The 19,917-nt window shown below is 55.7% G+C and overlaps 5 protein-coding genes across 5 annotated transcripts; 3 read left to right on the forward strand and 2 right to left on the reverse strand.

Moving 5' to 3' along the window:
- Window positions 1-703: 703 nt before the first annotated feature.
- COL26b_004279 (uncharacterized protein) lies at window positions 704-2,618 on the forward strand (the record flags this gene model as incomplete). The annotated part of the gene is made up of 2 exons (XM_053177158.1): window positions 704-2,500; window positions 2,556-2,618. The coding sequence occupies 2 exons, from the start codon at window positions 704-706 to the stop codon at window positions 2,616-2,618; spliced, it is 1,860 nt and encodes a 619-aa protein (XP_053038994.1).
- Window positions 2,619-3,772: 1,154 nt separating this feature from the next.
- COL26b_004280 (uncharacterized protein) lies at window positions 3,773-5,705 on the reverse strand (the record flags this gene model as incomplete). The annotated part of the gene is made up of 2 exons (XM_053177159.1): window positions 3,773-4,095; window positions 4,145-5,705. The coding sequence occupies 2 exons, from the start codon at window positions 5,703-5,705 to the stop codon at window positions 3,773-3,775; spliced, it is 1,884 nt and encodes a 627-aa protein (XP_053038995.1).
- Window positions 5,706-6,967: 1,262 nt separating this feature from the next.
- Window positions 6,968-7,765, forward strand: ARL2 (ADP-ribosylation factor-like protein 2; the record flags this gene model as incomplete). The annotated part of the gene is made up of 6 exons (XM_053177160.1): window positions 6,968-7,026; window positions 7,079-7,189; window positions 7,240-7,256; window positions 7,303-7,448; window positions 7,499-7,579; window positions 7,634-7,765. The coding sequence occupies 6 exons, from the start codon at window positions 6,968-6,970 to the stop codon at window positions 7,763-7,765; spliced, it is 546 nt and encodes a 181-aa protein (XP_053038996.1).
- Window positions 7,766-9,723: 1,958 nt separating this feature from the next.
- On the forward strand, window positions 9,724-15,312 carry COL26b_004282 (uncharacterized protein; the record flags this gene model as incomplete). Its single annotated transcript, XM_053177161.1, has 4 exons — window positions 9,724-9,874; window positions 10,451-11,344; window positions 11,483-14,883; window positions 14,938-15,312. 4 exons carry the CDS (start codon window positions 9,724-9,726, stop codon window positions 15,310-15,312), a joined length of 4,821 nt encoding a protein of 1,606 aa, XP_053038997.1.
- Window positions 15,313-16,037: 725 nt separating this feature from the next.
- On the reverse strand, window positions 16,038-18,241 carry COL26b_004283 (uncharacterized protein; the record flags this gene model as incomplete). Its single annotated transcript, XM_053177162.1, has 3 exons — window positions 16,038-16,204; window positions 16,259-17,849; window positions 17,900-18,241. The coding sequence occupies 3 exons, from the start codon at window positions 18,239-18,241 to the stop codon at window positions 16,038-16,040; spliced, it is 2,100 nt and encodes a 699-aa protein (XP_053038998.1).
- Between the last annotated feature and the right edge of the window lie 1,676 nt (window positions 18,242-19,917).

Here is a 19,917-nt window from a genome sequence, read left to right on the forward strand (position 1 = left end):
CTTGACGGCAGATAGCATTTCGGTGCCGATATTGTGTGGTCTTCATTTCGTAAGTTGCGCATTTGGGATTCCGTCTCCATTTTAGGTTTGTTGCTTACGTCTTTCAAGATCCACCTTGGTTGTTGCATGATTCGTTTCTCTTTTGATATACGCTGCTGCATGCAGACCGCCAACCCGGGCACACGTGACCATTTGCAGACGTCGCAGAGGCGACCAACTCTCGGCCCAAGGCAGTCCAAAAGATGAAGTTCATGTGTGCGACGCGGCCTGAATCCCGGCCACGGCCGATCTTTGGGCCCAGAGTCTTTCCCGGTCATCTCCTCGGCTGTGTTTGAATAATGATCTTAACCAACAAAGATTATTGGCAAAGATGTTTCGTTCTTACTTCAGTCAACAGGGTCGTTCTTTCTTCCGAAGCTCGTGGCTCTTTTTCAACGACACAACTTACCAGATTGTTCTCATTGTCGACGACCAAGGAAGCGTTCGGGGGCTTCTAAGTACCAAGTGTTTCCACCGAGGACGAATGTTGGCACTGCGGTCGTTATAGAAAGGGTCCATCCCCGGCATGAAGACACTTCAATTCAGTCTGGTATAAACACAGAATTACCGACGAGACCACCTCCTATATCGCCATTTCTTGAACGAGTCGATTTTCGAGAACACAGCAGAGATCTTGCCATCTAAACAACAGACTTCCACCAACATGTCAATCACTCTCATTGATGAGCTGACAGACAGCAGCACCAAAAAGCTTGCGCGTTATCTCTACTTGCCGCCAAATTACAGCATCGCCAATCCACCGGATGAATGGTTCAGAGAGCAAGAGGCAAAGCTCAGTCAGCTTCCAAAGGTGATGCTACGTCCCAAGACGAACTCACTGAATGTGATAGATATGATGAAGCGCGGACTCATGAACGTTACCGCTAGGCAGTCGCTTCCCTTCGTCCCAGACGCAGCGATGCTCTGCCACACACACAAGGCCCTGAACCCTTGGCGTATGCGCTGCCTCTTCGCTCTGCTTGCTTCCGAAGTTACAGACAAATTTGAGCGGATGCGCCGGTTGGTCCGAAACAAGTCTGATCTCGCCCAAGAACCTGACTACCAGGAGTATGTCCGTCGCGTCACCAGCATCCAGGGTCTGTGGATGGACCGCGCCACGTTCGAGCAGTTGTACGGTTACCCGCCTGTCAAGACGGAAAGGGTGCGATCGCAGTGCGAGGCGTGCATGTGTGCCGTCGTCGGCGGCGATACGCGTCTGCTGGTTGACCTCCGCGCGCATCTGCTCTCTCGTGCTGGTTCATACCAGCCGGTCTTCCTTCGTGTGGTCAACGCCTGGATTGATGCCTTTGAGCAGGGTGCCGGTGGCCTTCATGCTGAGAGCGCGGTGCTCGGAGAGAAGCTGCGCGCAATCCGTCGTGAGATTGGTGTCCGGCGATATGAACGTCGAGAGCGTGCCCGACGAGCTGGGAAGAGTATTCCATACTCCAAGGCAAAGCGCGATGATAACTCGATTGCGAGTCTTCCGCCGAAGCCCGAATGGGGCTCATCTGGACGGCCCTCGACGGCGTCAGGACCGGCCAGGGGCTATGATAGCCGACACGGACAGCATACTCCGGAGACGTCACACCCGCGGTCCAACCACTCCTCGCGCGTGTCCGGCAACACTCAGAGTCCCCGCCAGAACCCATTCGAAGACGATTTTGAAGATGAGGAAGTGAACGAGGGCGACGAGACTAACGCAGGAAACGCGTTTTGGCAAGACGAGATGAATAACTACTATGAGCGTCAGGCTGCGCAAAACGGTGGACGATCTTTCGATAGAGCATCAATACACCCCGGACTCTTCGGACGCGAGTCTCGCGAGGTTCTCCAGCACGCTCCTGAGCCGTCGCAGTCGAGAAAAGAGACAACTCTTCCTCAGCAGACCTCTGCCTCAGCCACGCCAAGAGACAGTGCACGCAACTCTAGGCATTCAGCCCACGCACCACCCCCGACGTCCAACTCGAGACACCAATCCGATGCCGCTCGACACTCTTACCCCAGAGATGCTTCAGAGAGAACGTCTGTACGCAACCCCGATCAGTCTGCTCGTCCGCCACCTACATCATCCCAAGATACACGCGTGCCGAGAATCCCCACCACCTACCATTCCGCCGACTACCGACCAGGCGATATCCGTAGACAAACCACCCCATCTGTCGGCACCTCCGAGCATCAGAAGCATACCAGACTGAGCGCCACTCGCATAGAGACCCTAGGGCAGAATGCCGTTCCCCAGTCGGCGCCGTCCCTCCGTCATCGACCTTCGACGACGTCAACATCCTCGGTCCCGGCCTCGATGGTCCAGCGAGAATCCCGGGCTCGTGCGGAGCTTCAGGAGATTGCGAATACCCTCGGAAGAGAGAATAATCGGGCTCATGGCAGTAGCAGCTCGGCAAGTCCAGCAAACCAAAAATCCGCCCGCAGTACTAACCATTCCAGCACCCGCGCAAGCGAAGCAGTGAGTCCCCCTTCTTCCCGTCGCGTGAATAACCCCGTGACACAGGACGTAACAGCGGCAGGAGTCCACCGGCCTCCGGCGCCCGTTCCGACTGTTCGCAGGCCTCAGGAAGCGGTGAGCGGCGCGGCCAGCACGGCGCGTAAAGCATGGGAGGCTAGGTTTGAAGCGGAGGGTTTGAACGGTTCCAGCGGAGGTTCCAGCGGCGGTCGCGGGCCAGGAAGTAGAAGCAGCTGGTCGTCCACGGTAGAGTCCCGCCGCACTTCTGTTTCTCATCCGCCAACAGTGTCTTCTGGACAGTCTAGACGTGAAGATGCGGTGTCTTCCTCGTCGACGCCCCCCTCGGAACATGCCCGTCCGCCCCCGGCGAATCAAGATCATATCTGGAGCCAGATCATGGGCGGCTTCCGGAACGGGCATGATAGGTATGCCGATGATGCCCAGACTGTGATATATGGGGATTCGCAGCGATAGGTTATTTCATTAATCGTGTAGGATTTGCGCATTTTGTTTGATAGGATTAGCGTAGCGGCGAGCACTATGGTAGGTCTACGAGAGTGCACGTCTTCTGTTTCCCATTTTTAGACATCTCTGCTCTCCGTTTTGTCACTGGCATCGGAGACTGAAAACAAAAACTTTTGAGCTATCTACCTAGAGACCAGTGACATTCCAAGGTTTTCTAAGGTCCGGATCTGCCGGCCACCCATACTGGCATTGAGGAGTCCCAACCTTTGCACGAAGGAGCAAAACCAAGCTTCCCATGACCAGCAAACCCTTCCCTTCTCCCCAGACGGTCATTGATCCGGTCCAATTCCACAACTCTGGCAACGTTACGTCTTCCCTCGGGTACTCTGACACATATTATGAGGCTCAAGACACGGACTGAAAAACCTGGAAAGGAAAAGACAGAGGAGAAAGATTCGGAGGCGGCTCTCTCGAACAGTTGCGTGGGTCTGATGATTAAAATCTTCAGACAATACACTTCGCGGTACTCCGGGGCCTCTCGATTGCTTGCGGTAGAGGGTTTGCCCCCGCAACCCGTGCCATTCTCATGATTCTCGAGAGATTCGTTGACTCGGCGTCAGCAAACTCATTCGTTATTGCACATTCTTGTTGTCATTCTTGTGGCCACCGTTCACGGGTGACGCTGCGACAAAGTCAGTAAGTTGCAACCACAATAAGCGAAGAAAATCTTACATCTGTGACATTTCTAACTCTCAGCGTGAGCTGGGTCGTAGACCTCTCATAGCCTCAAGTAGACGCATTCTAGACGTTCTAGTATGTATCATCACTCTCGTAGTCGGGGCCGTTGGGGAACTCGACTCGCGGGCAGGAGTCCGCAACCTTGACGGGCGAGTGAGGCTTGCCAGGGTAGTCATAAGAGCACTCAGATTCGGCGTAGAATGTGCGTCCGTTGCCGGCGTTCTTAGCCCAGTGTACCCAGACAGCTTGATCGTACCAGTCGATACCATTCGGCTTCTCGACCTTGTAGACCTGGTTGAGTATTCCAGAGGGTTCAAACTGGAACGACTTCATGAATTTGCTCATCCACTGATGCTTGTCGTCCTTGCCTTGGACCATAGCATGCATGACAATGCCTGCCGTTTGTTAGTTGGGTGATATCCAGCAGAAATATGAGAAACTCACGGTGAATAGGCTTGAAGTCGGGCCGATGGAATCCATCATCGACAGCGTCGGGGTCACGCCACTCGTACTGAGCATGACCGTGAAACATCAAAGATGTCTGAGAAAGCAGTCGGTGGAGCAAGGCGCTGCCAACACCGTTGCGGCGATGATCAGGGTGAACGAAAACAACCACCTTCGCGGTGTCTGCAGCGGCGCCCGTGGTCAAGCTAATACCCTTCTCATACGGAGCAAGGAACCCAAATCCGCAGATGGTCGCATTATCATTCTTGGGCTGGCTTTCCAGCAGATGTTGGAACTGCTGCATATACTGGCGATGGGCAGCACGGGAGGGCCAGTTCTTGGGATCGCGGAGGTCGACGCTCGTCTGAGTTGCGACGACGAAGGGCAGCTTCTCCTGAAAGCACTCTCTCAGAATGGACTCGAAATGCTGCGTCGAGACGTTGGTCGAGTCGGCAAGAGGCTCCTGGGCCGTGACGGAGAGGTTGTAGGTCTTGGCGCAGCCATTGGCGTCACTCGGTGAGGCGGGACGGAGAGTGTAGTCGGTAAGAGGCTGCACCTTGTGCTTCTCTGCCTCCTTGGGCTGGGGCAATCGGCCAACGGCTTGGTCTTGAATCTGCTTGACCGTCTTTCTGGCTCGGTTCTTGATGCGCTCCTGTTCCTGTCGCTTCATGATCTTGGCACGAACGTCAATCTCTTTGTATACCAGTACATTGCTGGTCATTCCTCGACGGCGATGGATCCAGTTCTGAGACATCTTGCCCTCCTCGTCGCAGTCGATCATTGTGTTGGGCTGCTTGACTTCTTCCATCACATCTCCGGTCTCGGGATCGATACCAAACTCGTACTCCCAGTCGTCGCGAGCGCAGTCTGACAGTGAAAATATGATACCTGTAGGGAGATCTTGGATCCATTGCTCGACGATGGGACTGGGTGTGAACGGCGCAACGCGTGAACAAACACTTCCATCGTTCGAAGACTCGTCGTCAGCGCTAACATCCCAGGAAGACCGGCTGTTGCTGGACTCCCGTCCGGTGTGATGTTCTCCATTGGGGATTGACTGCAAGGCATTCTGGGTGAGCTGAGCACGATCGACTTCCTCGTTGAACACGCGCGTGATAGGCGCGGTGGGACGACCGAAAGCCGAAGGGCCACGGGAGTAGTCAGAGTAAGCCATTTCGGAGTCGGTGTGCAGCGAGCTGCCTCTCTGTTGCGTGTTGCTTGTAGTGGAATTCGCCTCCTCCTGAAAATTTTGCTTCTCAGTCTGTCCTGCCAGGAAGTAGCGATCGTGATCTCGAGTAAGCACGAAGTCGCTGCCGTAGCTGAAATCGCGGTTCTTTTGCGGAATAGGCTCCGGTGATTCAGGGCTTGACGGGATGTTGCTGGCAGGTGAGGTAGGGCTTTTCCTGTCGGGAAGAGGAAGATTCTTGTCCCAGCGGATGGAGGTTCGCTGAGTAGGTTCGTTTACCTTAGGGCCAGGGCTTCTCGGGATGGGAAAATAGAGGGAAGGAATGCCAGGGACTCGAGGTTTCTCGTTGGGACTGTCTTCAATCGGCAGCTGCATTGGGGAGGAAGCCGCAGTGGGGCAGGGCATGCTGCTCGGGGAAGGTATACTGCCTGCAGAGAAGGAGCTGATGATGGCTCGGGGGTAAGGGCTGCCCTGGCGTCGACGACGAGTGTTCTCATCTGGGGCTCTGCCTCGGCCACCCCGCTCTTGATCTGCCTCAGTCATTGTAGTGACTTCTTCGTTCTATCTCAAACGAGTAGACAGTGTGGTTGAGACAGAGAAATCAAGCACCTTCGGGGCTGGTAGTTGTCTGTTGTGAGATCAGTATAAAGGATCCAACAAAAGATTTTCAGGCTGAGCAATTGTTGCTGCTCACACTTACAGGCTGGCTTGAATGAAAGGGGTGTTAAGGAAGGAAGACCAGGATCTCACTGCTTTGCCTGTCGGCTGTGAAGTTCTTGAGAGGGAAAGAGGAGGATGGGTCGCGCGTTTGGGTGTTTTTGGCCGAAAAAGGAAGAAACGCGGCAACCTGTAGCGAAGGAGATCAGTTGCCTCTGGCGCCGACTGTGAACTTGGGTAGGAAAAGTCAGGGCAGTGCCTTGACTTGTCTCACTGCTCCTGGTGTTGTAGCCAAGTTTCACAAAATCTGTTGTGGTGTGGGAGAAGGAGGAGAGGCAGGTGGGTGGGGATGGGGAGGGTAAGAAGGAGAGGAAAAGGAAACGAACGGGTGGTCTGGCGCAAAGTGTGGGAGAGTTCTCTGATATCAAAGGCAGGAGCAGCTGCTTTTTTAGGGAAGGTGCCTTCCCATCAGATAGGGTTAGTCTTCTCGACTCTGGAAGAAAGATATGATCCAGGCTTCAGAACGCAAAGACGCTAAAAATATTCTAGGTGACTTTGAAGGAGTTGAGTTTGAGCATCTTCATCGATTTATGTGTATTTCACTTATCTCTGACTTAACATTTAGGTAATAAATTCCAGAACTTAACAGGTCAACTTGCTAGAAGTACTTTCGGTATTATCCGATTCGAAAAGATATTTCTATCATAGACGAGGACGAAAACCAGCTTCAAGTGTAGTTGTTGAAGTGGTCGGTGTACTCGGTGAGACGCCAATGAGCTGCCACTCACCGAAGCCAGACCGAGACCGCATGCCCGATGGTGTCACGTGCCCAGCTTGGTCCAGTCAGGCGCCCGAATTAGAGCAGTCTGCATCGGTCAACGTGAATAATGCAAGGAGCAGCATTACGATAGACAAATCAAGAATCTTGCAGACGCCCATTTCAGATACCTTATACCACAGACCATCACGCCTATCTTAAAATGCTGTCCATCTTGCGAAAAGCCCGGGTAAAGGACAAGGAAATGCGAATCCTGATGCTGTCAGTCTGCGAGTGCGCAACACTTGGCCGACCCCGCTGACAGACTCACCAGAGGTCTTGACAATGCGGGCAAAACAACGATTGTCAAGAAGATCATGGGAGAGGATGTCAACACGGTGAGCCCAACATTGGGTTTCATCATCAAGACTATCGACTACGATGGGTGCGTTGAGCGTCCTCCACTTCCCAGTGCTGCTGATTGACACCGCTCAGATACAAACTGAACATCTGTGGGTGATTCTCTCATACGGGTGACCAGCCCTCTGACCGTAGCAGGGGACGTGGGCGGCCAAAAGACGCTGCGATCATACTGGCGGAACTATTTTGAGAAGACAGACGCCCTGATCTGGGTCGTCGACGCCACAGACCGGCTGAGAATCCAGGATTGCATGGAGGAACTGCATGGGCTTTTGCAAGAAGAGGTCTGTTGGATGCAGACCCCTTCTCTCGATAGGGCTGACATGGATAACAGCGGCTCTCGGGAGCCAGTCTCCTGGTTTTTGCGAACAAAACGGATGTGAACGGATGCATGGATGAGCAGGAAATACTCGATGTACGTCCCGGTCACCCCTGGCGACCCGAGGCTGACACGCTGACCTTTTCTCAGGGGTTACGACTAGAAGCCATCAGAACGCATCGCTGGCACATCCTGCGATGTAGCGCCATGACAGGCACCAACCTCAAGGAGGGCCTGGCATGGGTTGTGGAAGACGCAAAAAAGAGGCTATTTCTGTACTAAGGGGCTTGCTTCCCGCTGTTATCGACAAGCGAACATCATGGACATGGAGCAGAAAGGGAGGCTCCGCGGTTAACGACACTCGAGGATGTCCCGGCAGTCAGCACAGCTGGCTGCCGAGTGCGCCGTTGGAGGCTGGGATGAGCTGGCAGAAACCAGCATGAAGTCCCTTAGGTCAAAAGGGGGACGGCAGGGCATGACAATGTGTTCTGGAAGCCTGGTCCCACGACATACCGGATCCGATGGGGTGTTACGGCTCGGAAGTCAGGATCGAGGTTGTGTAATGGGTCGCAGATAGATGGATGACCCGGAGGTTGAAATGCAGCGCATCCACGCGGTGAAAAGGTGAAAAGGGGACTGCTATTATCATTGGAAGCCAACGTAAGCTGAGGCTGAAAGCTAAGACCGGAAGCTTGTCGGATTTCTTTGCGTCTTACGACCTGGTGGTTATTGCTTAAAATTGGGCCTCCGCTGGCCCGATAATGCCCGAAAGATTGCTGCTTGGTGCTTCAGCAGTGCCGAAGAACTTGCCAGCTGTTGGGCACGCGACAAACAACGCTGTTCGTGCCTTGAGCACCGTTGGACGGCTGGAATAGCAGAGGAATTGTGTTGAATGCCAGGACATCCCTCCATGAAATCATGGTTTGAAACGACGTGATTGAAACGCTCCCGCTGGCCAGTGAGGTGCTTGAACGGCGAAATTGGTGCGGCCCCAAGTCAAGGGATCTCAGGTACGAGCGATATCCCAATGTGAGACAGGGGTTGCAAGTGTGGAGAAGCCAGTGGTCCGAGCGCCCAGTCTTTGCCTGAGGTAAAGAAAGACGGGTACGTACCTCTTTTACGAGCTTCCTTTGTGTGTTTTGTTGTTTTTCATCGAGTTCCGTGGCTGCGCTGAGCCGACTTGGGCTGGCTGAGCCGAGCTGAGCTGAATCTTCGTGCAGCTGGATGAGCCGTTACTGAGAGGATTGTACTTCTTTCTACCTGTGGTTATTCAGAACGTTGGATGAGATGGACGAGAAGCAGCTCTGAGAGATCGGTCTTTTAGCGCTGAGACTTGGGGAAATCAACACGGACGACGGGCCCAACGTCTGTTCCCAACTCTGTGAAATTGTTTGGGGTGCTGGGCTATCATCTGTGACCAGTGCCTGACGGTGCAGTCTTCGCAGCCAAGGCTAGACCAAGGACAGGGCAAAGGTATTCGGCGGACGTAGCATTCGTTCTCATATGTGTGTCCCTGGTAAGGTAAGGTAGGTAGCTAGGGCCCAAAGGCAGAAAGGTCGGGTCGCCAACGCGGGATGCAACAGTCGTTCGCATCGGCCATTGACGAGTCCAAAAACCTGCTTCCTTCATCTCTGCCGTCAGCTTCGCATTTGCTGCTCTTAGCTTTGAGCCTCAAGCCTCTCATCAACAAACGCAGATCCCGTCCTGTCGCCGTTCACCCACACGACCTTATTTACCTCGTGCATTACCTAAGGCCTCCAGTCTCACGCGCCCCCTCACCAAACCCTCGGAACCAACCTACCGTACCTCCAGCAGCATCCTGCACCCTGCCGCGCCCAGTACCTTGCTTCTCGCACGCAAGTTCCAGCTCGTTAGCGGCGCCATCCCATCCTGTCCCATCCCAGATTCGACTGGACCTCTGAGGTGGTGGTGACGAAGTACCTCCCGCTCAGTACCGCACCCATCCTGCTACCTCCCTCTCTACCTCTGCCTCTGCCTCTGCCTCTGCCTCTGCCTCTGCCTCCGCCTCCGCCTACCTACCTCATCCCGTCCCGTCGAGGAGCACCGGCCAAGGGAAAAAAAATAGACAACATATCCTTCTCCAACCAAAGGGGCCTCACCACGCTTGCTCGCCTTGCCACGGCATACCTTCTCACCGGGGGATACCTGCGCATACAGAACCACCCGTTTCCATTCTTCCCCCACCGCAATCGTGTCATGACTCTGCCTCCCGCTTCGACATGTCGGAACAAGCCATGGACGACGTCTCCAAGTTTTTGCAGGATGTCAAGGAGATGAATGCCCGCCGCACCGAGGAGGACGACGCCCGTCAGCGCGAATTGGACGAGAAGATCCAGCAGGAGAAGAGGGAACGCCAGGCTCGTCGTGCCGGTACGTGTTGTTGTGTTTCCCTTGCTTTGCTCTGCCCAGCCCAGACACCTGTTCTGTTTGTCTCTCATTCTGTCTCCATCCCGTCTGTCCCTCACTTCCCGCGCAGTCCCTCCTCACCTGCGTTACCCTCGCTGGTGCTGCTGTTGTTCTATTCCTACCTGCGTGTCTTGCCTCTTTTTGTAAGCTTTCTTTTCCCAACTCGGCCAAGGTACGCATCCTACTTCGCGTCTTGCCCATCCTGCGCGAGTGCTCGGTGCTGTGCTATGTTCAGGTTCAGGTTGCCCTTGACCAAAAAGCTGAGCTACTGACGGGACCGCCGCCGCACTGGGCGAGACGCGGGCGACGCCTCGACGCCTTGACACCAACCCACGGCACTACAATGGGCACACGCACATTGCACTACCAAGAGCACACGGCCTTCGTCCATTGTTGCCCGTCTACTTTGCGCCCTGCAGAAAAAAAATCATCAACACGCTTTCTGTGTTTCCTCATCTGCCATTGTGTTTTTTCCTTGCTGCGCTCGCCGTGCTATTTGCCAGAATTGCATCAACCCCTCCTTCTGACAACATTTGACAGAACGCGCCCGATCCATTTCCCCTCAGAAATCATCCCCGGCCAATACCCCACCACCATCGTCTCAACGCAACACCACGCAGCTTTCCGATGATCTGAGGCTGTCTTCGCCTGGTCTCGAACACACCGGAAGCCCTCGATCTCGTGGTATCACGGCCTCTGACACCATGGAGAGCTTCTCCTCCACCTCTCCCACCAAAGAGAACGATTCACCCTTCGATGCTGATACCAAGCGAACGAGCGTCACCTCTCCTACCGGCAGCGTACAAGGAGCGCGACCGCTTTCCTGGCAGAGGCGTCCCAACTCGCAACATTCCGATCGATCCAAGAGCCGTCCTCTCTCCGTCGTCGCCGCCGAGAACGCTGCGAGGACCTCGCCAAACCCGCCTTCTGACCCCGCCTCCGCAACCGAGCAGTCCTTCTCCAAGGACCAGATCGCCCAGGCATTGGGATCCAAGGACCCCTCCTGGTTCCGCCAGACGGCCGACAGAGCTAGCGTTGCCTCCGCCGCCAGCCGCAAGAGCCAAGTGGAAGACACAGATACAACCGACATGTCGGCCATGCGCCATCAGCTCCCTGGCATGAGCCGCAGCTCATCGACCGATCTTGCTCCAGAAAGTGCGAGCCCCACGAAAGGCCTGGCATCTCCGCTGTCATTGAGCTCCGCGCAAAGACTCGACCCCCCTGCCGAGATCTCTCCCGAAAATGACAAGCGAGCGTCGGCCCTGTCGTCAGGATCAGGACGCGCATCGCCCACAAGACCTGTCTCGCCAACGAAAGGCATGGGCGGCTTTGTGCAGAGTGCCATGATGAAGAGGTCAGACAGTGTAAAGAGATGGAGTGTCACGTCTCCTACTGGGCTCGTTCGTGCCGACTCTGCCGCTTCAAGCCGGACTGGTGAGTCCCGATCACGGCCACAAAGTATGGTTATTCGCGATGGAGCGTCCACTCCTACGAGCACAAGCAGAGCTCGCTCCCGTTCCCGTCCCGCGTCCCGCCATGCCTCTCGTCCTGCTTCTCGCCATGGTCCTACAGAAGAAGAAAATGACCTGGAAACCACCCCCAAAGCACCTGTCGCCGATCCCCATCCGGATCCGAAGCCCACCGAAGACGACGAGGAGAAGGTTACACCACCGTCAAGTCCGTCCAAGACCATGGATTCTAGGAGATGGAGCCCGACCAAAGCTAGCTGGCTGGAGACAGCACTGAACAAGCCAGAGTCGCCGAAGCCGAAGCCGCCGCCCACGACGAATCAACCGGCGTGGATGGTCGAGCTGAACAAAGCCAAGGCGCAAAAGGCTGCCAGTGGGAGTGTTGATCTTGGGCGAGCCGGATCCGTCTCTTCCCAGAAGCACGAAGTCAATATTGGCGGGCTCATGCGGTCATCACCCATGGGCGGCCATACCTCCAAGCCTTCTGTCAGTGGGCTGAAGGGCATCTTTACACCACCAACTGAGACCTCACATAGATCAAGCGGCAGCATCAGTGGAAGCAGCTTCCGCAATAGTCAAATCAAGAGCCCGATCAATGACGCCAAACCTGAGGGAGAGATTGGAGATATCCCGAAACGATCGTCAGTCAGTGACGGCCCTGCCGCAGCAAAGGTCAAGCCCGAGACCCCACCAAAGAAGGATTTTCGTGCCGGCCTCAAGTCTCGGAACCCCTCTGGCGATGCAGGGTCATCCAAGGAACAGCCTAACGAACTAGCAAACGTCTTTGGTAATCTGCGTCGAACCAAGACTCAAAACTACGTTGCCCCAGATGAGCTGAAGGGTAACATCCTGCGCGGAAAAGCAGGTCTTAACATTACCGGTGGCCCCAAGCCCAGCGAGCGCAAGGACGAGTTCAAGGATGCAATCCTGAAGAAAAAGGAAGATTTCAAGGCCGCCCAAGAACAAGGCAGAGGCATCGCTCGCAGCAAATCCAACGCGGCCGACAGACCGGTGCCTGAGGCCCTGCTGAAGAAGGCTGAATTTAGCAAATCTCTTTCCTCCAGGCCAGACATGTCAGAATACACGATTGAACATCGCAAATCTGTCAGCGGGCGGCCTCAGTCCATGCCGAGAGATGAGCCAAAGGATGACTCCGCGGCGCCCTCGCCGTCATTCAAGTCTCTGGCGGAATCGATCAAGTCTCCCACCGGCTCGGTCACCTCTCCAGGTCTTCAGAAAGAGACCAGTCCCCCGGCCCGCCTGCAAGGCCGCGCTGCGGCTGGTGGGCTTGCAAACCGTTTCAACCCTGCGCTTGCTGGGCTTCTGGCTCGCGGCCCGCCACCCATGGCCGGAGGGAAAGACTCTGAAAAGTCGGAGGGTTCCGGCGCCTCAGCTTCAGAGCCAACGGCACCAGGCCCGCAGCTGACGCACATGACCAAAGGCCGTGCTCGTGGTCCGAGGAGAAAGGCTCCGACAAAGGCCGCCGCTCCTGTGGAGTCTCAGTCAAGCCCGGCGCCCGCTTCGCCGGTCAAGGATGAAGAACCGGTCATGATGGAGGAGCCTAAGACGAGCCCGGTGAAGGAAGCGCCTCCTTCGATCCATGCCCAAGTCGCTGCTCAAGCGGCTTTGAAGAGCCGGCCGGCTCCTCTCAAGTCGTTCGAGAAACCAGTCGAAGAACCTGAAAAGCCAGCCGAAAGGTCTGCAGAGAAGCCAGTCTTCAGCCCCAAAGACAGTGAACCCGTGCCGACCCGCAGGTCAAGATCCCCCACCATGAAGCTTCAGTCTTCCCCCATCAAGCTTCAGGAGGAGAAGCCGGTTGAGCCTACCGCCCAGCCCACCTCGCCTAAGAAGCTGGATATGAAGAGGATGTCGATATTCCTGGATGACACCGCCCAGGCTAGCCCCAAGCCTGAGAGCCCCAAGAGGGCCGAGAGTCCAAAGAGGGCCGAAAGTCCAAAGAGGGCCGAGAGTCCCAAGAGGGAAAGCCCGAGAAAGGACAGCCCCAAGCCTGATAGTCCTGTGAGGGACATCCCCCAACCAAGCAGCCCCAAGAAGGAGAGTCCCGTTTCTACGCCGAGGTTCGAGCCCAAGCCGGTCTTCGAGAAGCCTCTTAGCCCTACACCGCAGAAGGAGGAAGCTTCCCCTGTCAAGACTTCTGGACGGCCTCTACCAGAGCCCAGGCCCAGTTCTCCGCGCAAGTCGTTTGTGGAACCCCGCGAGGAGCCCGCGCAGCCCACTCCGATCAAGACGTTCGGGGCGCGGCCGTTGCCTGAACCCACCTCCAGGTCGCCAATTCGATCTCCCATCAGATCCCCGCCCCCGAATGACTACAGCCCGCATGTGGCGCCTCTCCGCCTGTCGCGGCCTAGCTCACCTCTGAAGATGGCATCGAACGACAAGGTCGACAGCGAGCCAGTCGTGTCTGTCAAGAATGCCACCGCCATGTTTGGAGGATCCGTGGCACAGTCACCGCCGCTCGTAAAGTCGCCTCCTCCCATGAAATCACCTGTGAGGTCGCCACTGAACTCGCCTCCTGTCGAGAACATCTCCCGCTTTGAAAACCCCGCGCCTCCTGTGGAGAGGACCAGCACCCCGAAGGCCGCTGCCAGGCCACTGCCGCTTCCTCCGAAGCCATCTTCCCCTACGCCCGTAACATCGCCGATGCGATCTCCGACCAAACAGGGACCGGATGTGTCGACCATGCTGGATGACTTTTTCGGCACACCGAGACCGCAGAGAGAGTTCCGGGTGGATACTGCGGAAATCCTGATGAATAAGCCCCAGGCTCGCAACATCCAGGGCCAGGGTGGTCGGCTATTCCAGATCACTGGCGATGGCAAGAAGATCCCCGTGCCGGCGCATAACGAGCGCATCCTGTTTGAGCGGGAAATGTACATCTGCGCGTTTACCTTTACAAACGAAACCGGCAGAAAGGCAACGGAGGTGTACTTCTGGGCCGGCGATGAGGTGCCCGACGCCACTGCCGAAGATGCCTCTCTGTTTGTGAACCGGGAAGCCAGGTCTCTCGGCGGAAAGGTTGTGAGGATGCGCCAGGGCAGAGAAACCCCTGAATTTATCCTGGCACTTGGCGGCATGATCATCATTCGCCGGGGCACCAGCACCAAGTACGACTCTCTGGCGCCTAGCATGCTCTGCGGCCGTCGTACCCTCGGACAACACACCTTTGTGTTTGACGAGGTCGATCTGTCTTCGGCGAGCCTCTGCTCAGGATTCCCCTTCCTGATCGCAACCTCAGGAAAGTGCTACCTGTGGAAGGGCAAGGGTAGTGATGTAGACGAGCAGAGTTGCGCGCGTCTCATAGGTATGGACTTGACTTTGACGGGCGAGCTCCTGGAGATCGACGACGGCAGCGAGCCGGACAGCTTCTGGGACATTTTCGACGGCGGCTCGAAGGCCACGTCCGCGGACCATTGGCGCTTGAAGCCGAGCTACGACAAGTACTGTCAGCGCCTGTTCCGGTCTAACGCGGCTTCAAAGCAGCAGGTAAGATGATACAATTCCTGAATCAGCTCTGGTACCCAATCTAACGAAATACAGGTCGTTGAAATCGCTCCGTTCACTCAAGCAGACCTGGACCCCTCAGGAATCTACGTCCTGGACGCCTTCTTTGAGATGTACATCATTGTTGGCAAGTTCGCCCAGAGTCAGTACAGCTCGTTCCGCATCGCCCTCGACTTTGCACAGGAGTATGCCATCTTGGCCAGCGGCATGGAAGACCGCCCCTTCATTCCCATCTCCACGGTCGTCCTCGAGGGTATCCCCAAGGACCTCAAGAGCGTCTTCCGCAAGTGGCGGGACGAGGCCAGCCCGACCATCATGCCCGTAAGGAGCGGAAGCTCAAGTCCCTTGAAGCGAGGAAGGAGTCTGCGCGTCGTGCCCCTGACCCAGGCACTCCAGGCGCTTAGTGAGTAAATGAAATATCTGTGTTTAGGGGCGGCGCGGCGGAATGGACGGAGTTATCAGAGCAAGGCAGGCGGCTGGCGCGCTGAATACCTGTTCAAAAATAAATACCCGGATGCTTGGAGGGGAGCAAATGTGGAGATGAAGGGGGCAACTCGTTGTAAATGATATTGTGTTTTTAATGTTGCATTTGCAAAGGTTAAGGCGGCGATGGGCGTTGTTATAAACGAGTCGGCTGCGCTGATTTGACGTTCTGTGCAATGGAGCAGTAGTAGGGCATCATCAATGCCTCTGCTGGGTATCAATCGTGGATACAGCATGACCACAGCATTGAAAGCGAATTGAACCGCCATTTGACACAGTTTACCAAAAAATTGCTTATAGATTAATCAAACCAGAAAGAGAGCCCACGACAACTACCTGAACAACGCCGGTTATATCTATGTACGCTTGATGGGTGTGTCGGCCACCCTATGCACAGGACATACGTCTGGCACCCTTCACCCCTTCGCCCCTGACCTGTCCGCCTACAAGTACGATCTCATCCGTATTCGTAGCCATCGCCGAGCGTCAAGCCCAGCCACATTTGGTGTGATGTTGGTTGTTGAAGTTGTGACTTGGGGTATATTGTTTGCGAGTCCTACCACTCCTTGATTTCTTTGCCTTTTCTTTTCTCTACTATTGCACATTCATACACGCCCGCTCACCGGGCTCGTCCTTGCACGGGGGAGAAGCCCTTATGACTCGTCCTCGGTGTCCGTGTTTGTCGCGCTCGTGTCGTCCTCAACATCGTCATCAGTACCACTCTCCTCATCCGAATCATCATCGGCGGGTTTCCTGCGGGGCTTGGTGGCACCAGGTACGCTTCCACCCTTGAGGGCTTGCATCTGGCCGGCTATCGAGTCTGCAGGTTGGTTAGCTTTGCATGTTTTGTGTGAATGTTCAATAGGAGACTTACCCTCATCAGGCTCGCTGATCTCGTCCTCGGCAGCCATTGCAGCAGCCTTGTCCGCCTCCTCAACCACCAAGGTTACCTCCATCTTGGTGTCGAAGCCGACGTAGCTATCGCACACGACGTGCATAACGAAAGTGTAGTGACCGGCTTGAGGGGGTGCCGCGAATTGGGCCTTGAGGGTCTGCATGTTGAAGGTGGGCTTGCCATCCTCGCCGAAGATGGGCTGGTCGAACTGGGTGAAGGTGAAGGGAGGAACGGCCATCTTGCCCTGCTTGGAGTCGGTCAAGAAGACGTACCACTTGGGGGCGTGGTCGCGAGCGAAGTACGGGGAGTGGGCGAGGGGAGGCAGAATCGGCTTGTCGTCAACGGGGATGGCCTTTCCGTCGGGTCCCTTGATTGTCTTCTTCTTGCGGCCCAGGAAAGCCTCGAGGTCGTCCTCCGCGGGGTCAATGTCTTCCAGATCCACCTCGTCGATCTCGGGGACGTTTTCGCTGCCAGGGGGGATGATGCGGCCCTTGACGACCAGGGTGACGAGAGACGAGGGGATGATGAAGCGCTCGCCGGTGACCTTGAAGAACGCCTTGGCGACACGGAGTTGGGGAAGCTGCCTGGAGACGTCGAGCGCGGTCTTGTACTGCTCCTCGGTGAGGAGGCCCTTCTTTACCGTCAGGTTTCTACGGAGGGTGTCGGGGAGATCCATGAACTGTTGGAGGGAGACGTGAACCTTCTCGTCGCCGCCCTCGATGGCATTGACGATCTCCTGGTTGAAGTGAGGAAGCTGGAGGAGAGGAGACGACTTGGGGGGCGTGGCCTGGATCAGGTGCTGGCTGGCGGAGTACGCGGCCAAGATGGGGCCGGTGCTACCGTAAGCCTGGGCGATGGAGGAGAAAGACCTGGTCAGGGCGTGGGCGATGGGGGCAACTTCATACTTGGCGCTGTTCAGAGCAGGGTCCTCGAGATCGATGCGACCGAGGTAGGACCAGAGAAGCGCGAGGGTCTTGCGGCGGACGCCGCTGTCGAGATCCTCCAGAGCCTGCTTGTCCTTCTGCGAAAGACCAGCCTTCTCGGCGTTGGTGAACAGCTTGGACTCGAGCTTGGAAAGGCCAGACTCAGCCTTGTCACCCTTGAGGACACTCTCAAACTCCTTTCCGTGGCTCAGGGCAGTAACGACACCACCCTCATCAACGTCCTCCTTGTATGCGCGGAACAGGTTGTTGGCGCTCTCCATGAGGACACCGTCCTTGGACATGCGCTGGGTGCCGTACCACCAGGATCCGACGAGGTAGGGCAGGAGAACGCCGAGGAGCAGGGTGTAGGCGAGAACGACGTACTTGCCGTTGCCGTCAGAGACCATGAACTTGGGGAGCGCAATGCCGATGCTGAAGCTCTGCTTTCCGTCGGGGTGGCCATATTGGATGTAGTTGTTGCGGACCTCCTCGTCGGTGAGCGCCTGGTAGGCCTTGGAGATCTCGACGTAGGCGGCGTTGAGGGATTCGATGGTCTCGTTCTTGGCCAGGTCGGGCTTGACCTTGTCGGGGTGCAGTCTTTGGGAGAGTTTCCTGTAGACCTTCTTGATTTGTCTCTCGTCGGCGGACTAGGAGCTTGTTAGTGCTGGGTGACCGTATAGCGACCGATTGTACGTACGTCTGAAATGCCGAGGATGTCATAGGGGTTCCAGATCTTGGGGGTCACGGTCTGGACGTGGAGGATGAGGTAGACCATGCCGGCCATGAGGGCCAGGCCGGCGAGGACGAAGATGACGCGCACGATGCGGCGCTGCTTCTTCTCGTGCGCCTTGCGTTGTTTCTCGATTAGGTCGGCATGTTCGGGCTTGTAGTCGCTCTGAATGCGCGGGGCTTTCGCTTCGATGTCCTTGGAGGGGAAGAGAAGGGTGTAGCCGAGGGGCAGCGTGATGATGCTGCTGAGGGCGAGGATGAAGAAGGGGTAGAATTGCGCCTCGGAGTCGTACGAGTAGTCGGAACTCATCTTGACGGCGTGGCGAGCTCGAGAGCTCTGGGACGGGTGGGCGAAGGCGGGATTGGAGCAGCGGCTGGGCGGTGGTGGTGTCGCGATGAAGATGCCACGTCAAAGAGAGTGTCGCGGGAGATGCGAGAAAAGTAAGAGGAACGAGCGGCGTAGCCGGCACGGAGAAACAGTCGTGTCGTTGCAGCAGACAGACTAGAAAAAAAGAGAAGAATACAGAAACCCGGAGGGAAAAGAACAGCAGGCGCTGTGCAGTGGGTTGGGTTGTGCCGTGTAGCGGGAGACAACTCTGGGCTGAGGAAGCAAAAGTGTCCGTTGGCCGTCTGCGCTGCTGGTCAGTCACTTTCTTTTGACAATCGTGGCCTCGAAAGACTGCGGTGGTAGATTCCGGACAGGGGGGTTACGGCTCAGTGTCCAGTCAGTGCGCCTTACGAGACCCACCCACCGCTGGCCCTTACCTTGAAGTACCACTGTGGCCTGGCTGCTTTCGCCTCCGGCCCGGCAAATGGATTATCTGTCCTTCCCCAACTTGGACCTTAATTGCACCTGGCCGTTTTGAGCTTGTTGGCTAGCTCCGGCTGGCCCACTCTTTTATTTCGTCCACGGCCTTCAGGTACCCGTCGTTTGTCGAGATGCATCTAATAGTAACACTTGCTGGTGGGTTGGCTTGAAGACTCTGGGATACAACTGGCAAAGATCAGTTGATTCCTTTATTGACTAGAAACAAACATGCACTCGATGCTTTATGTCGGTAAGCATTCTCATTTGCTATTCATCACAACTCTAACCCCTGCCATGGCATCTCAAACCCCTGCTCAACTCAACGTCGAAGCAAGCCACTTAACGGACTGGCGTGATCCGCCGTATCGCAACGATTCTAACTCCGGACTCGTTAGCGTCAAATCAATTCATACAGAAAACCATTGGCATATCAATGGCCTCAATTACCTGTTAGTGGTTGGTTGCTACCCTGGCAGCAGGCTGTGTTCCTGAGAATTATCGCCTGCGATGAGTCAAGAACGAATAGGCAAAGACTCCAGGTTGCCTGTCATGTTATATTTTCACGTTGTATTCGAACTTTCTGTGGCATATTCCCTGGAAATGGTTGCTCAGCGTCATCTTGAAGTTCTTCAAAGTGATCTAGGACCGCCGACTCTTGGAGAAAGCATATCGCTAGCCGAAAAGCCTGTATTCAGTTGTACGAGGCATTTCAATGTTGTAGTCAAGCGGCAGTCAGGCCTTTCCAGACAGGTATGTGAACGTCTTGTGATTGGCAGTGAAAATTTCTAACGCATTCGTATAGTTCTGGAAGGTGGTGTCGAGCCAAAAAGGGTGGGATAGTTCTCCTTTCTTATGGTTCAGCCGTTGAGGTTCTACCCACGCATCGCCGCGGCCGTGAGAGACAAGAACCTGGAGAGCACCGCCCGAACTCTCTCTTCCCACGCAAGTAACCTTCATGTACGGAACTGCATGGAACTTTCCCAACGATCAGTTCAGCTAGGCTAAGTGGTCTAGTTGGTAAAACCGCCGCGGGGTTAGGCAAAAGAAATATCTCGATCGGGGCCTGGCTGGTCAGCTCGCGAGACGCGCAGTTCAACTGGGCGTGTACCTTTTGTTTTTGCCAACTTTTTGTTCTGATTTTCTTCGCAAATGCTCCTACTTTTTGCATCTATATCGGT

The sequence above is a fragment of the Colletotrichum chrysophilum genome, assembly GCF_026319265.1.
Source record: "Colletotrichum chrysophilum strain AFK26 chromosome Unknown scaffold_25, whole genome shotgun sequence".
Taxonomy (NCBI): Eukaryota; Fungi; Ascomycota; class Sordariomycetes; order Glomerellales; family Glomerellaceae; genus Colletotrichum; species Colletotrichum chrysophilum.